The sequence below is a fragment of the Perna viridis genome, chromosome 13 (assembly GCF_037379345.1).
Source record: "Perna viridis isolate PV_CMFRI_1.1 ecotype Kerala chromosome 13, ASM3737934v1, whole genome shotgun sequence".
Taxonomy (NCBI): Eukaryota; Metazoa; Mollusca; class Bivalvia; order Mytilida; family Mytilidae; genus Perna; species Perna viridis.
In genome coordinates this window covers 27,248,140-27,265,787 of record NC_142457.1, presented here as the reverse complement: position 1 = coordinate 27,265,787, position 17,648 = coordinate 27,248,140, and the positions used below count along the sequence as shown (strand labels likewise).

Here is a 17,648-nt window from a genome sequence, read left to right as displayed (position 1 = left end):
CATTTCTGATAAATTGCCATATTCAATACAATATTTAGCAGATTACAATAGTGTTTTTTTTTTGTTTTTTTTTTGGAAAGGGGGAGTGGGGTACGCCCATTTCGCCCCTACCTGGACACATTCCCAAGCTTGATTCACACCAGTTTCATGTGAACTCACCTTGCCTGTGTTAAAAGCAACCTTACTAATTTCTTTTAAAATTATAAAATGCGTTGCCAAGCGAAGCATAATACAATGGCAGCCAGTTGAATTCTATTATCTTGGGGCCAGTATGCATGCATGGACACAATATAAGTTTTTGACACACTTCACCATAGGAACTGACAGTTAATTGTGGACACTACAACTAGTTTGTATACAATATTGCACTTTATTCTTTATTTGATTTCAGTAAAAAGTTCTGCTTTCAGTCATTAAAATCAGATGAAAAAATACAAAAAAAGTATGTCTTCCAAAAAATGAGAGTTTTTGCCCCTATTGATCCCTTGTTAATCAAAAACCATGAAAATTATTCAAAAACTGATTGAAAAATACAAACATGGACTTACAGAAGGAAGCTAATGAAAAAAAAACTCTAAATTGGACCAGAAATAAAAGAAGTCCATTAATTGGAATATGGTCCCTTTGGCCCCTTCTATCTCAAAAAAGTGTAAGAGATATCTGATTGAAAAATGCAGGCAGGGATTTTCATAAGGAATCCAACACAAAATTCATAATCAGAACCAAAATAAAAAAGTTGCTTTACAGGATGTGGCCCTCACTTTGGCCCTCTATAGACTGACAATGCAAAATGCTATTTTAAATCTTTTAAGATATCTCAACGCAGTGTTTTATAAGAACCAAATTAAAAAAAAAGGAATTGTCAAAATTGAATAAGAAATAAACCTTGTACATCAATTCAGATAAACATCTATTTTACCCCTTTTGGCCTCATTTTGTAGAGTGGTAAGGACCAGTGACATCATTTTTGATAGCAAGCTTCCTTTAGCAGCAAGTAACAATATATATCGAAATTCCATGACAATTGTTCACTACAACTTATGTAATTGCATGGAAACCAAACAGTTAACTCTTGAAATTAGTGATATGTTTGAATAATATTCAATTTCAATAAAACCTATCAAGCTTTCATTTGAAACAGAATGAAATCAATCCAAGACACTTTGATGCATACATGAATTTGATGTACAGTCCTTGAACCGATCCCTGCTACAATTTGATGGATTGATAACCATTGACTGATTGATTGCTGACGGATCGATCATCAATAACTGGTTACCAATCTGATGGCAGTTTTGTTTTGTAAAATGATGTTAGATCTGTTTTAAAAAAAAAATGTGAAATAAATGCATAAGTTACTGTTTCAATGTATTACATTATGTAAATATGTGTAAACTTGACAAAAAAAAAAAAAAATAAAACTGTGAAATATATTGATCGCTCTGTGGTCACATGATGCGATCACCAGTTTAATGGATCGGTTTGATCGGAAAATGATCGGTGATCGAAGACGGATCGCAATTTTTATCGAACGGATCGGTTCAGGTACTGTAAAATGCTGAATACAAACAACAGCTTTATAACATTATAACAATGCCTCAAACATTGCAGTTTTGTATATATAGAATGCATTTTCTTTACTTTTTTCCACAATAAAATTAGCCATACACAATTTCTTAATCAACATATAAAGAACTACATTTACCTCACATAAGAGTTGTACTATCTGTATATAATCATTCTGTATTGCTAGATACAGAGGCCAGCTACCAAACGCACTCTGAAATATATTAAGTAGTAATGTTTATAAAAATCAGACAGAGTGATTCATGCATGTCAAAAACCCAACAAATTCATTTTTATATCTAACAAAGTAACAACTGCAGACCATAAAACAGTCTTAGTTTGTCATTTGGTTCTTGCACTTTAGAGTATCATGATTGGGTATGGAATTTGTTCTTAATTTGTTTTTATTTGGTTCATTTTAGCAGGAGATCAATGTATGGTTTTCTCAAAAGTACAGATCTGAATACAGAAAGGCCTATTATTACTAAAAAGTATTGTAAAGCATCATTTGTTTGAAGGGTTTTTCTACGCCATGCCTCACCTCTACCTGCTTATGTGCAGAAATTATTTTTTTACTGATACAAACCGGAACACATTTAAGGAGGTAGACTTAGGGTAAGGGATATAACTCTTGAAATCAGTGGTATGTTTGTATCATATTCAATTTCACCAAAGCCTCCAAAGCTTTTGTTTGAAGCAGAATAAAATCAATCTAAGTTAATTTAATGCTTGTGTAAGATTGAGGTAAAATGCTGCATACAAACGTTCAAATGATTTTTAAGAGTTGTGTCCCTTACCCTAGGTCTACCTCCTTAAAAATTGAATGTTTCAATTTCGATGTTTTATAAGTTCGTAAAAGTATTGACCATAGAACATTTTTTGAGAAAGCGTGTTTCTGCTTCGTGTGCGAAATACGTGACCAGTATAACATTTCAATTGTTTATTTTATTCTATTGTTGTTCTACTATAGATGTACATAAAAAATGTGCAATACACGGTGATCAATATAAGTAATCCACCTACTGTGTAAGTATTTTAATTTGTGGGTACCAATTTTCGTGGATTAAAGAAGACATACAAGTGTGTGGATTCTTGAATTGATGGTTTTGAGGCTTTTAGTACAATGTATAGTCACATCAATGGAAATCTCCTTTTCATAGGAAACTAAATTTCGTGGTTTGACCTACCCATGAAAACCATGAAAACTGCTACCCAATGAACAATAGTACTTACACAGTAATTGTGGGCATGGCATAAAACAAAAACTAAAAGATGTGTTTCATCTACCCATGAAATATAACATATAAAGCCAATTATCCAATTAGATAAGCATATTCTAATGATATGCACAGTAAGTGTAACTACAAAGTAACTATTCTCCTGGGGGGACTCTAATACTTCTTTGATAGGGGGTGCTGCTGGGATTCTACAACCTCAACCGTTTCATATATTTTGTCCAAAAAAGATACCTAATCCCATAAATATAAGGTGTGTTTCCTTGATAATGTTACACTAGGGCATATAATAACAGTATTCAACATACATTTATTCTGCAAATATGATTGATGTTTTGACTATCAGTGTATTTCATAATGTGAGAGTAATCAAAAGAACCAAGATTCTAGTGGAAATCAAAATAAAGTAATCCAGAGACAAAGACCAGATATGGAAAACAGAAAAACACAACACAGAACAGAAACTTAATTATATAGTTATGTTTGTTTTTCCCCACATATTCAGTGATATTTGCAAGCTGGAAAATGGCACCTCTTCTGCACACCTGAATATCTACTGAATCTCCAGGTTCTAGTAGACAATAGAGTTTGTCAGCATTTCCTTTCATAGTATGTTCTAGTAGTGCTGGTGATACTATTTCATCTTGTCTCCTGTGAAATAAAAAAATAGGGGGAAGGTAACATTTAAATATAATGTAAACCTGCACTATTACCAAAATTTCAAGTCTGTGGCACATAATTGTGGCAAGCAGCCGTAAGCATGTATCAAACTTTGTGAAAAGGCATTTTTTCTTATGGGGAACATAATTAAAAAACAGAACAATAGCTTTATGTGGTTAAGGAGGTAGACCTAGGGTTAGGGAAATAACTCTTTAAATCAGTGATATGTTTGTATCAATTCAATTCACCAAAGACTTTCAAGCTTTCCTTTGAAACCAAATGAAATCAGTCGTGTTACTTTGATGCTTACACAAGATTGATGTTAAGAGGTGAATACAATCGTTTCATTGATTTTTTTTTACATTAGTCTTCTTCTACAATCTGCAGTGCAATCTGGCCCAAAACACTAAACCTTTGTTGGAGTGTCAACATGGATTTCTGGCATTACCTGGGATTGTCCCATTATAATGCCTAACAAAATTCAGAGGTCATATGATCGGTAAAATAATTCCAGTCCTGATACGATAATTCAGGACAATCTCAGAAATTATGTATTGTATGGGAAATTTGCAGTTCATTTGCTGTATACTATAGGCACTAACTTAGCAATACAGTAGTACAGTTATGTCACACAATCTATTTGCACTATTCTGGCACACAACAATTATTTGGTACTATTCTTGATAATAGTCAAATGCATGCAAACACACAAACTTTAGAATAACACTGAAATTCTCACACACTACTTTTTTTCATTTCAAAACAATGTGTCATAAGATTATTCCTTGGACTTCTCTTGTTCACATCTTTTTACTCTTACAGGAATCACCTTACTCATACATCTATACTGTAAAGCCAATTTATTTTTGCCAGCAAATTTTGTTATTGTATTTTCACCAGCCAGAAAACAATAAATTATCATAAACAAAAACCTCCATTATGGAATATATGTTGAACAAAGTAAAATTGAGACGATACTGAGTTGATATCCTTAAATGCAAAATTATGTTGGTTTCCTGAATGCATCATTGCACAGAAGTTTTATAGTGTGGGCAGTTTTACCTTTGCCAAGCAACTTCTAGCTTTTTCTCCAGCTCAGGGCATGAACATAATTCTTTAGCTCTTTGAAACCCCTGAAAAAATAAAGGCAAGCATTAATATTTATGAAACCTAGTGTAACATCTCCATTGGCTTCAGTCTCAACACCAGAAATTTGTTAAGAAAGTTCAAATTTGGACATTTTCTCTATACTAAAACAGTGTTGTACTTCAACCAATTTCAAGCCAGCTTTTTCTTAGTAGTTTTTGTAAGAATCATGCAAATTCTGTAACTTTTGATACACCCCAAAAAAGGCTTTTTTATTTTTGTTATTTAATTGCTTTATAGGTCTATATGATGTAATGTATAATTATTGGTTCCAATCTGTCTGCTCTTAGGAGATAATCCACATTGAAAATTCAACAGTTTCTGTTGTATTTTAGTGTCATTTACAGAGTTATGTCCCTTAATTTTGAACTCGACAGTACATTTTATATATTTTTTATCTACTAAAAACCAGAATTATATGAAAAGCTGCACGCTAATTTCTGTTTACTATAACATTTTAAACAAAATATCAACAACAAAAATATGTAGGCCTCCCAATCATGTATCACATTTTGCATGATTCTTAGATGGAGTACTACCTAACTCAAAACTGACATACTGATGGGCAGATCTGGGGTTGGAATCCCTTTCTGTTCACAAATACCTTTAATTTCATGTATTTATGGGTTATAATTGACAAATTATAGCTTTAAACACCCATTTTTTGTTGTTGAAATCTTCCTTTCTGAATCTGCCACTGCGACCACATTGTACATGTTATACTACAAAGAATCCTGTCTAAACCGAACCCTAAATTAACCAAAAACCTGTCTAAACCAAACCCTGAATTAACCAAAAACCTGTCTAAACCAAACCCTGAATTAATTGAAAACATGTCTAAACCAAACCCTTAATTAACCAAAAACCTGTCTAAACCAAACCCTGAATTAATCTAAAACCTGTCTAAGCCAAACCCTGAACTAACTAAAAACCTGTTAACCAAAAACCTGCCTAAACCAGGCAACTTTTGAAGTCCCATTGTTTTAGTTTAAATGTGTTTTGAACCTGGATAAACCATACAGCTGTCCAAACCGACTTAATCCTACAATCCAAAAGAGTTTGGCTTAGAGAGGTTTTACTGTATATACATCATATGCATTTTTATAAAAATAACCATACTGTAAATCCTGTAGGGAAAAACCCAAGAATGACTTCTACAACTTTACTATGATTCTGCGTCACTGCCTGGTGAAGAGGTAGGTCTCCATTTATATCTGGGATGGCAGGGTTACTTCCTTTGCTGTTTAAAAAAAATAAATACGTAAGCAAGTCATTTACATTTCAAGCCATGCATTTACATGCTAGATTGTCAGAACTGCAGAAAGACAAATTTGATAAAATGCAATAGGGGTCACAACAGAATGACCAGAGTCACATGACTGTCCACACAAATCACATGAACACAATTAGGTTAAGTAAGTTCAAATTTAATATACATCGGTTGAAATTAATGCAAGTACAGGTCAACGGAACCAAGATTCTAGCGGTAATCAAAAGAATGTAATCCAGGGACAAAGACCAGACAAGGAAAACAAACATACACAACAAAGAACATAAAGTAACTAAAATCATACATACAAATTAACAAAAGCAAATGAGCAACTCGAACTCATTATGCCATTATGCAAGTACAGGTCAACAAGCAACATACACTCTGTACAGCATTTTTTTATCGACGATCTGATTTACCTTTAGGTAAATACAAGTTAAAATACCACGAAAAATCAGATCTGTTAATGCTCAGGCGAACATGACATTATACATGTTAACTAACAAGGGCAAGAAAATGTTGAGGCTGTGACAGTACATTATAAACATATGTAGTTTGGAACTGCAAAAAATTGTGAAATCCAAGTTCTTATTTTAATAAGAATTCTGTGAGATCCTCCAGTCTGTTTTTGTGCTCAGACAACTTCCAGCCAGTTATGTGCTCCAAAATCTTTCCACCAATTATGTTCTCAGAAATCTTCAAGCCATTTCTGTTGTCTGACATCTTCCAATGTCATTATGTGCTCAGACATCTTCCAATGCCATCATGTGCTCAGACATCTTCCAATGCCATTGTGTGCTCAGACATCTTTTAGCCAATCATATGCAAATAAATTGTCCTGTCCATATGAGCTCAGAAATCTTCAGCCTATTCTAATTAGGCCAAGTTAACTGAAATGGTAGATTGTCATCCAACCTTCACAAAAAATATGTGGTGGGTGGGAGGATTTTATTTTTTATTCCTATCCAGATATTTGCTAGCCAAATTTTAGCTATTTGAAGTATAGATAAGTACTAAATCCATAGCCACACCAGTTTCAGAGAAGAAACATCATTCAAGTCACCAAGATATGAAAGATTTGTGAGTTATACTACCTCAATACTAGAAACTAGTGTAAAAAATTCTGATATTTGAAATTGTTACCTCAATTTTTTTCATTTTAATCAATATTTTTAGGGGAGGTAGATGATGAAAAGCTACTAATTAATTTTATCTGGCCTTATCAGAATTAAATCTTCAAAACTCATCATATGCTCAAAATTCTCTGAGCTCGTCATGTGCTCAGAATTCTCTCAGCTTGTCATGTGCTCAGAATTCTCTCAGCTCATCATGTGCTCAGAATTCTTTCAGCTTGTCATGTGCTCAAAATTCTCTCAGCTCATCATGTCCTCAGAATTCTCTCAGCTCATCATGTGCTAAGAATTCTTTCAGCTCGTCATGTGCTCATAATTCTCTCATTATTTGCTCAGAAAAATGTTGTTGTCAAATGGCCATCTTCCTCTTTATCCTGCTCACTTTCATATTTTTTTTTTATCAAACAACAATCTATAACACAACAAGTTTTTCCTGTGATATTATAGGAAATACACAAGAAGACCAACTAAATAAAATATATCTTCTGATCTTCTGATATAATCAACCTGTCCATGTCATATTTTCTATTTCCTCTTTAAATTAGTACGAAACTTGGTTTTTTGAAGCAAGTGTTAAGAGTTTCGTTTACATATGCAGAGCATACTTCTAGAAGTGGAAAAGAATATTCTTAAAAGGCAACTTAATGTAGATATACAAGTATGTATTACACTATAGACTTAATTTTTTTCCATTACTTTCATTTCAATGATTAACAAGGCTATCATGCAGAAACCAGGCAGAACCTATAATATGGATGGCACATGAAAAATGTTATCCCACATAATTTTTTTTTCCAATGTAATGTTCATATCACATCTATGTCAAAAAGTACAATGTTTGTTTTGAATCAATAATGGATGGCTCAGAAAATGACTAAAGTTCCCTAACAAAGCAACCAATTTGTTCTCAATTAAAGAGTTATCTCCTTTTTTTTCAATGACTTTCAATGACCTTCAATGACTTTCAATGACTTTCAATGTAATTTTTTTCTCTTTATCCATTACAGTTAATCAAAAACCAACAATCAACTTTGAAAAATGATGTATTTGTGATATGAAATGGATGATTTTTTTTGTGCCTGGTTTTTTACATAGACATGATCTTAATCAATTCTAATTTTGACACATTTTGAGCATTATTAAGAAATCTGACCAAGCGATGAAAATCAGAACTTTCAAAATTTCACAATAATATTAGGTTTTTTTTTTCAAAGTTTATATAATATATTTTCTTTTGCATAGCGTTATGAATTCTTAATTTAATTTATAGTAGAAATTGGTTGGAAAAAGCAGCATTCCATTAACTGCTCACAGTGAAAAATGCACATAGGGATACTGCCAGTAAAAAAGTAGAAACATCTATAACTACTGTATTTAAAGTTTCAAGATGAACCAAGCACAGACTGCTGTTTATAAAACCTTCCCACGAACAATTCATTTTCTACAGAGGTATGACCTAGAATACAACAATTATAATGATATTAGCCCCATGACAAATGGACACATTGTGGTAGCCAATGGTGACTCAAGATGTGTAAAAATAGTTGATTCAGATGGTGAAATTAGAATGAAAATAAAGTTGGATGCGAAAGCTGAGAATGATAGTACATTAAGTGGTATTGTTAAAATCGATGAAAATAAAATAGCAATGTCTTCATCCCAAACCATTTCAATCATCAACATTGGCGAGGATACGAGTACAGTGGCTAAGACATTGTTGACAAATTCAAAACTATCTGGAATCACATTTACTGGAGGAGATATTGTTTTTTGTGTTCCGGAGACTGGATTGAAGTCGGTTAACATTGAAACTACAAAAATCAAAACAATCATCGTGGATAATACTATATGCAGCAATTCTCATGTTGTGGCTAATGGAACAAGGATATGCTATACATGTCCATGGTCAAATACTGTTGTTGTCATGAATACGTCCAAAAATATCCAGAATTTCCACAAAAACGTCAATAATTTTCATCACAATATCCTAGATTCTTCTAAAAGTGTGCAAGATTTTCACCAAAATTTCAATCACAATGTTCTGGATTCTCATCATTATGTCAAGAATTTTAAATGTCCTAAGGATCTTGTCAACAAAAATACTGATAATGATATTGGTGTCAAAATGCAAGACTATAAAGTGGTTTTTAAATTTGAAGATGAAACCATGCTACGATTCCCAACAGGTATCACGATGGATGAAAGAAATAATATTTATGTTACTGGTCATCTTTCCCATAACTTAGTGGTCATTTCCCCTGAAGGAGAAACATTTTTTCAATTGCTATGGGGAAAGGATGGACTGCACTATCCTACTGCTGTGAAGTATGATTTTAAATCAGAGAACCTGATAGTAATAACAAAGCAAAATGGTCAAATTTGCAGATATTTTGTTGAATAAGTTACACAGATTCAATTTTCAGTATACTGTAAATGAGATTGTCTTTCTTTTGTTACACATGCACGCATTTGGGTGTGTTGAATCTTTGTGGAATTCATCACTACATACATTTTTCAGTTGTCATCACAATTTGATTGACATATATGAAGTTTCTACCTCACAGATGAGACAAGATATCTTCATTAAGATTTCACCTCTAAGAAAATTGACTCAAAGGGACTTGAAATGTGACAGGTGCAACTGGTGAAGAACAACATTCTTACCCTTCCAATGCACCTGATCTCACTCCTTTTTTTTGTGGGAGTTCATATTGCAAGTGGATTTTAAGTGACTTAATCAAGTTTTAAAGTTGACTATCAAGTTTAAAGGGATCTTTACCTCAGCAAAAAGTACACAACATTAGCAAGACCTAATTTAGCAGCCATCGCCATAGCAGTCATTCCTATATAATATTCTTTGGTGGTCTGGAAAAACAGAAAAAAGTTATTTTGAAACTTCATGGCATAACCATATTGATAGATCTATTAATAATATGAAAAAAGTTTTGTAATAAAAAACTTGTTCAATTTTATCTCTTTTTTTTTCACATTAAAACTTACCTTCTGCAATTAATCAAAAATGTAGAAATATTTTACTATCTCGTGCAAACCTAGTATTTTGACCTTGTTTATAATAAAAATGAGGACTAATTTCCTATCAGTAATATTACTTCAATGACAGTAAATCAGATTCTTTATTTGATTTAAGGAGGTAAACTTAGGGTAAGGGACATAACTTATGAAGTCAGTGATATGTTCGTGTCATATTCAATTTCACCACGCCTGTCAAGCTTTCATTTTACACAGAATGAAATTGATCTAAGTTACTTTGATGCTCACATGACATTGATGTAAAATTCTGAATACAAATGTTCGAATGATTTGTAAGAGTTGTGTCCCTTACATTAGGTCTACCTAAATATTTTATTCTTTTGAACTGGTGACAGCATGTGAATGTGAATATAGCCAAATTAAAGTATAATAAAGTAAATAAATATATAAAAATGTTTAAATATTTTGGTTAGCTGAGATTTTTGAAGTATTTTCCTTGTCTGTTTCATTTCGACCAAAAACTTTGAGTGTCGTCAAGTGCATTTTGTCTTTGAGTTACCTCCCAGAGAATGAACCTTGATTTTACCAAAAACAAAGCTAAACAAAAAAGAGGAAATTTGCAAAAAAGTTTGTAAATTTAAAGTAGAAAATAAAAAAAAAATCTGGGTATGAAAAAATAAAAATTCCATTTAAATGCAGAAGAAAATCTTGTTTGCAAATTTTTCCATGGTAAACTGATGACTAATTTCCTTTATCTGATAGTGTCAAAGAATTCAAATTATTATTTTTGTCATAGTAACTAAAATTGCATTATTTTCATTCTCATAAAAATTACATTCTTAAAAAATTTCATGCTCTCAGTTTTTGTGGATCCAGGGTTGTTCATTTACTTCTTGTTGCTAAGTATGTATTTGTTTTTTATTTCATGTTCTTTTCTGTGTGTGTTTGTTTTTTAATTACTTTTCAAATCCTGCTACCCTTGATTTACTGGTACCATGTATTGTGAAAGTACTATTGGGGTACCAATTTTCATGGTCTTCTTGGGTAGGCCAAACCACAAAATTTGGTTGCCAACAAAAAGGGGATTTCCATTGATGTGTACACTGAAAACCTCAAAACCAAGAATTCAAGAATCCATGAACTTGTGTTTCTTCCTTCCTAATCCACGAAAATTGATATCCACGAATTAAAGTACTTCCACAGTAATCCACAGTTAGAATGAAAACTGCATCACACAATGATTTCCTCAAAAATGAGAACATAGTACAGTGTAATAAAAGAGACATCTCAAAGTTTTCAGAAAAAAAGTTACTAACCTGTCCAAACTGAGCATCAATAGATTTCAGATCCAGACTAAGAAGTTTCTTCAAGTTGTTTATTCTGAAGTATTAAAGAGAAATTATTAATAGCCTCAATAAAACTTTCAGAGCTAGTCATGAAAATATATCAAAAGGCAATGTACACTTCGAGGTGTTTTTGGCTCCTTTACTACTTTTAAATGTCAGTCCTTGTAAGAATCAGGCAGTAGGTGAAACATCATTTTGATAAGTGTAATTTGACTATTTGCGCAAAATCAAGGAAATCGGACAAGATTTTCCATATCATGCCAGACAATTGAGTTCTAACTACATTGAAATGCACTGAAATGAACATTTTAAGGACAGATAACTCTGTCAAAAACCTCATTTTTCTAAGATTCTATTGCAAAAATTATGAGTAAATCCAATGATACAGAGATCAAATAATGGTCCTTTCAAATAGAGAAAGCATCCTTGAGTGATATTTTATTGTCAGATTGGTGGGGTGATGACATGCATGTTTCTGATTTTTCCCATTTTGCTTGATTCTTACAAACACTTACACTTAATTTCTAAATATGGTATAGTAAATGAATGTTATTAACTTCAATGGCTATCCAAGGGTTGGGGCCCCAACTCCCCGAAAGATGACGAAATCAAACCATACATTGGTAACCAAGATAATTGCAACCAAAGTCTGTCATGCAGACTGAATGACAGACTGACAAGGTGATTCCAATATACCACCCACGCAATAAGTGGGGGTATTCTAAAAGAAAAATTTGCAAATATATAACTGGAATTCCTTCCTATCACCAGTAATGTGCAAAATCAAGGAAATTACTCTGTCATTTTATCTAAATAAACACAAATTTCATCTTTATAATTGCAGGAGCATAAAGGCAGATTTTGCAGATTCGTCTGCCACATGAGAACCAATAATTTTCATATTTACACCAAAAATTAAAAAAAAAAAACAAGGTTTTTCCACAGCATGTATACAGTAAAAGATGACCCTGTACCAAAAACCTTTCAAGTATTGCAGAAAGCAGTGAATTGGTATGCCTAACCTGACCACTGAAAGAAAACAGACAGACAGACTACTATGTAACTTGAAGGCATAATTCCTTTTGGTAAAGTGTGACAAAATGTATACAGCATACCTGTTGCTGACTGCAGCTAACATCACCAGAGTAAAACCATCATCACTGACACAACACAGATCACTTTGTACCAAATCATTTACATTAATCTCCCCCTGATAATGAAGAAAAAACCATAATAAACCTCTATTAAAGAAGTAGACCTTTGGTAAGGAACATAACTCTTGAAATCAGTGATATGTTTGTATCATATTCAACTTTGCCAAAGCCTTTCAAGCTTGTATTTGAAACAGATTGAAATCAATCCAAGTTATTTTGATGCTTACATGAGGTTGATGTAAAATGCTGAATACAAACGTCCCAATGATTTGCAAGAGTTGTGTCCCTTACCCTAGGTCTCCTCCTTAAGTACTAATGCCCTGCAACATATTTTTATTAGAAAATGATACATAAGCATGTTTCCCTACAGAAATTTTGGGAAGAAGCACATGCTGTGCCTTTTTTGATGGATTGTATAAGGTACCTGCCCTTTTCTGTATATTTTCCTTATATAGCTGTTGGTGCTTTTCTGATTTGCCTCCAAATTTGCCTCCAACATGCTAGAATGTTATTTTAACTGGATTACCCTGACCTTTTCAAAAGCTGCAGGGAATACAAATTAACTGTTCGCTAGAGACCCAAATGGTGAGACAAAGACATTAAAAATTCTTTTAGTTTGTTACATACATTTACAATAACATCCTGCAGTTGACAGGGTCATTGTTTGATATCTTTAAGTTACTTACATCAATGATTACATCCTCCAGTTGACAGTCCCTGTTTTTTGTGTTGCTTACGCAAACAATTACATCCTCCCTCCAGTAGACAGAGTCTCTGTTTTCTAAGTCACTTACCTTAAGGATTACATCCAATTGTTGACAGAATCTCTGTTACATTAATGATTAAACCTTCCTGTTGACACTCTCTGTTATTTGTGTTATTTGTGTTATTTACATTATTGATTAAATCCTCCAGTTGACAGAGTCCCCCATTTTGAGTTACTTAAACTAAAAATTACATCCTCCAGTAGATAATGTTATTAACCTTAACAATTACATCTCTCTGTTATCTGTGATATTTACATTAATGATTACATCCTCCATTTGACAAAGTCTCTGCTACATTAACGATTACAGTGAAACTTCTCCAATACGGACCCTCAGAAAACCGGTCTTCCCTTCAAACTGGCCGTTTTCAAACGTCCTGGCCGATATACTTTAACACCTAAGTGTTTTGTATTTAATAGACCAGCCACCCCATACATCGGCCTGTTTTTCTCTCTTTTAGTTACATATTTCAAATAAAAACAACCTCTCAATTCCGACCGCCCGGTTATTGTTCACCTGTAATAAATGTGTCAAGAAAACAGTAAAAGATTACATAATATTATGTAATTAATAATTCATTCACTGACCGGTTTGCATTTCATCAGTGCACAGATGATAATTGATGGGGACAGTAGTTTAAACAACAAATTTAATCCAGACATTACATTTTGTCACTGGTTGGCTGTTAACTGGTATGTACAAACGTCAGGCAACTGGGGTCATTTAATATTATGACCTTTACGATCTTTTAACTCAACTGTCAATTAATGTGACCTGTACCCAAGCCAAAACAACATAGGGGTGAAATTGTTAGACTTTGTTGATAGGTAATTTACAAAAACAATACAAATAATTAAATACCATCAATAGCCCTTCGATCATTAATACACATTCTTTCAAAACCGTGAACATTATTTTGTCGGCAGTACTGTTTGTAAAATCAAATATTTACAAATGATGCAAGCTTTGAAATGTAATAAAAGGCCAAAAGTTTTGAATTGGCATTAATGTGTTGACCAACAAACTGACAAGGTGTAGGGTTATTCTAAGAACACCTTAATGGAAACAGCTCTTAGTATGCATTGATATTATTCACAAAACCGGCCATTTTTTCTTGTCCCAGTGGTGGCCGGTTTGGAGAAGTTTCACTGTATATCCTTATATCCTCCAGTTAACAGAGTTATCTGTGTTACCTAGATTAGCATTAACAATTTTATCCTCCAGTTGACAGAGTCCCTGTTTTCTGTGTTACCAGCATTAATGATTACATCCTCCAGTTGACAGTCCCTGTTTTCTGTGTTACCTACATTAATGATTACATCCTCCAGTTGACAGTCCCTGTTTTCTGTGTTACTTACATTTATGAATACATCCTCCATTTGACAGTCTCTGTTTTCTATGTTACATTTATGATTACATCTTCCAGTTGACAGTGTCTGTTTCCTATAATACTTACATTTATGATTACATCCTCCAGTTGATAGAGTCTCTGTTTTCTGTGAATCTGTATAATTTCCCTACAGTGACTATCTGACATGTTGTTATCTGTACACAATAGATCCTCTGGGAGACAACCAATGTAGTCCTCGTGGTTTAGATCAGCACCTCTTTTAATCAAGCAGCTGAAATATATATTTACTGATGTTTCCTTTTGACATAAAAATGATTGCTACATTGCTATGTTTTGCTAATTCTGGTATTTTACCCCTGTAATTCCTGTAAAATGTTAAGAAATTTCATTTGAGAAGGGAGATGTAGGGTAAGGGACACAACTCTTACAAATCATTGGAATGCAAATTAAAGAGTTATCTTCCTTTTTTCAATGAATTTTAATGCTTTATATGATTGTTTTTTTATTGTTGCAGTTAATGCAAAACCAACATTCAACTTTGAGAAAGGATGCATTTGTGATATGAAATATGTGAAAAATTTCTGAAAATACAATTTGTCATGTGCCACCCAATGCCTGGCTTTTTGCATGGACACCCTCTTAAATACAGTATGATGAAGAGAGGAAGTATGGATGAACAGACCAAGATCGTTGCTTAGTTGTTGTGTAATTATCAAGTCAACATGAAGTTGCTTGAGATGGGAGAGACCCCACTCCACAGAAAGTTGATATTGGACAGCACCAAAAATAAGTTATGATGTATGCACCATCTATACCAGACCACATATCAAATTCTAAACAAATCCATTCATTTTGAGCTGAGATTTTTGTGGTAACCATTTCCTCGTTCATTCTGCCATATTGTGAAAAATGGCAAAGTCCTATGTAACAGGAAGTTGATATCAAACAGCATCTGAAGTCACTTACAATGTACATCCAATTTATAATATGTTAAGCCATGCACCAAATTTAAAATAAAAATTTGGATCCATAGATGGAATGACAGATAAAATGACGGACAGAAAGACGGACAAGGTGATTAAATTATACCAAGGTATAACAAAAATGCATTACACATATAATCACATATAATGTACCTTACACAATCTTCATGACAATTTTGTGCAGGGTAATGTAGGGAAAAAGGCAGAGTTATAGAGATAAGTATTTTATCAGATAATGCCTTATTGACAATAAATTTAAATTTACACATATTACATTAAATAATAACCCCACACAATCTTCAAGGCAATTTATTGTAATGTACTGGTGGTATAGAGAAGAAGAAAAATGAACAGACACACACCATTACTTTGTATTCCCATAATGATGGTACAATAAAAATACACTAAACACCTATATACTATACCTGACACAATTTTCATCACAGTTCAGTGCAGCATAGTGTACAGCACCACATATATAATGTATATCTGACACAATCTTCATCACAGTTCAGTGCAGAGTAGTGCAGAGCACTACTCATATAATATGTACCAGACATAATCTCCATGACAGTTCAGTGTGGCGTAGTGTAGAGCACTACAGATATAATATGTACCAGACACAATCTTCATCACAGTTCAATGCAGAGTAGTGCAGAACACTACCCATATAATATGTACCTGACACAATCTCTATGACACTTCAGTGTGGCGTAGTGTAGACCACTACACGTATAATATATACCTGACACAATCTTCATGACAGTTCAATGCAGCATAGTGCAGAGCGCTCCTACCATTATTGACATTCACTTTGTTAGGATCAGCTCCAAGGACACAGATTAACACCTGTAATATTGAAAAACTGTTATGAAAATTTTGAATTTAAACAAAAGCATCAAAATTTTAAGAAAGTTGTCAAACAGGAAGTTGACATCTCTCATTGATAGTTTGTGTAATTATCATCCAGAAGTCATCATTTTGAGTTACACAACTCAATATTAGCTTGTTTACTTCAAACTCATAAGTTTTTTTACAATAAATATTAGGTGAAGTTGTTTCTATAGAGTTACACAAATCAATATCCATATATCAGCTTAGCTTGTTTACTCACACCATAAATACCAGCTTGTGCAAAAATTATAAAAGGGTCTGTTTAAAACATAAGAGAACTTTATGTCAGCTTTTTACATTACAGAGGATCCAATCGTCAGCCTGCGAAGTTATCATGAGAGGTATCATGTAGTGTTACAAAACTCAATACATGTATTAGCTTGTTTACTTATATCACAGAGCATCCTATTACCAGCCTGTGTAGTAATCATCAGAGGTGTCATGTCAATAGAATTATTCAACTCAATATCAGCTTATTTTTACATACATCACAGAGGATCTTATCAACAGTCTGGGCAGTAATTGTGAGAAGTGTCATGCCTGCAGAATTACAAAACTAAATTTCAGCTTTTTTTACTTACATCACAGAGCATCCTATCACCAGCCTGTGCAGTAATCATCAGAGGTGTCATGCCTTTTGAGTTACACAACTCAATATCAGCCTTCTGTATTCTGACTAAAGTTAATATCAATGGTAATTGACATAATCCTGTAAAATCATAAACAGACATTTTTAATACAACTATTTCCCCCTTTTATTACTGTCAAGCAATTTAAAAAAAAACTTATGACAGCATCTTTTTATTAAACAAAACATTCTTCAAAAATAATGTTTTAATCAGTTATGTATATAGTACATGTACACAACTCTTACTTCATGATGGTGACAAAGGACTAGGTACACTTAGGGATGTTTTTGGCCCCCTTCTAGGCTGAATTTCAACACGTGGTATTAAAATGTTGCTATATATAAATCTGCATTTTTGTTAAGGACTTCATGTAGAACAACAAAATTACCATATTAGAAATTTTTAATTAGTTCTTGTAGAGAAATGACAAGTCGAACATAGTTTAAAACTCAAGTTTTTACAAAAAATAGCTTAAATTTGGTACAAAATTGATTATTTTTCATATTTGTGATGCCTGGGCCAG

The 17,648-nt window shown here is 33.1% G+C and overlaps 2 protein-coding genes across 7 annotated transcripts in view; one reads left to right on the top strand and one right to left on the bottom strand.

The window, feature by feature from the left end:
• The window catches only part of LOC148600159 (uncharacterized), a 49,408-nt gene that overhangs the window by 21,483 nt on the left and 10,277 nt on the right, over nt 1-17,648 (bottom strand). For all 6 annotated transcript variants that reach the window (XM_088559308.1, XM_088559312.1, XM_088559314.1 and 3 more), the window contains 10 exons: nt 17,078-17,205; nt 16,348-16,451; nt 14,725-14,890; nt 12,463-12,557; nt 11,318-11,381; nt 9,790-9,875; nt 5,727-5,847; nt 4,524-4,594; nt 3,347-3,452; nt 1,706-1,780 (listed from right to left, as the gene is read on the bottom strand). In XM_088559308.1, the coding sequence (XP_088415434.1) occupies nt 1,706-1,780; nt 3,347-3,452; nt 4,524-4,594; nt 5,727-5,847; nt 9,790-9,875; nt 11,318-11,381; nt 12,463-12,557; nt 14,725-14,890; nt 16,348-16,451; nt 17,078-17,205 (1,016 nt within the window). The remainder of the gene's footprint in view (nt 1-1,705; nt 1,781-3,346; nt 3,453-4,523; nt 4,595-5,726; nt 5,848-9,789; nt 9,876-11,317; nt 11,382-12,462; nt 12,558-14,724; nt 14,891-16,347; nt 16,452-17,077; nt 17,206-17,648) is intronic.
• Nucleotides 7,558-9,982, top strand: LOC148600160 (uncharacterized). Its single transcript, XM_088559337.1, has 2 exons — nt 7,558-7,668; nt 8,281-9,982. Exon 2 carries the CDS (start codon nt 8,398-8,400, stop codon nt 9,409-9,411), a length of 1,014 nt encoding a protein of 337 aa, XP_088415463.1. The 5' UTR covers nt 7,558-7,668; nt 8,281-8,397; the 3' UTR covers nt 9,412-9,982.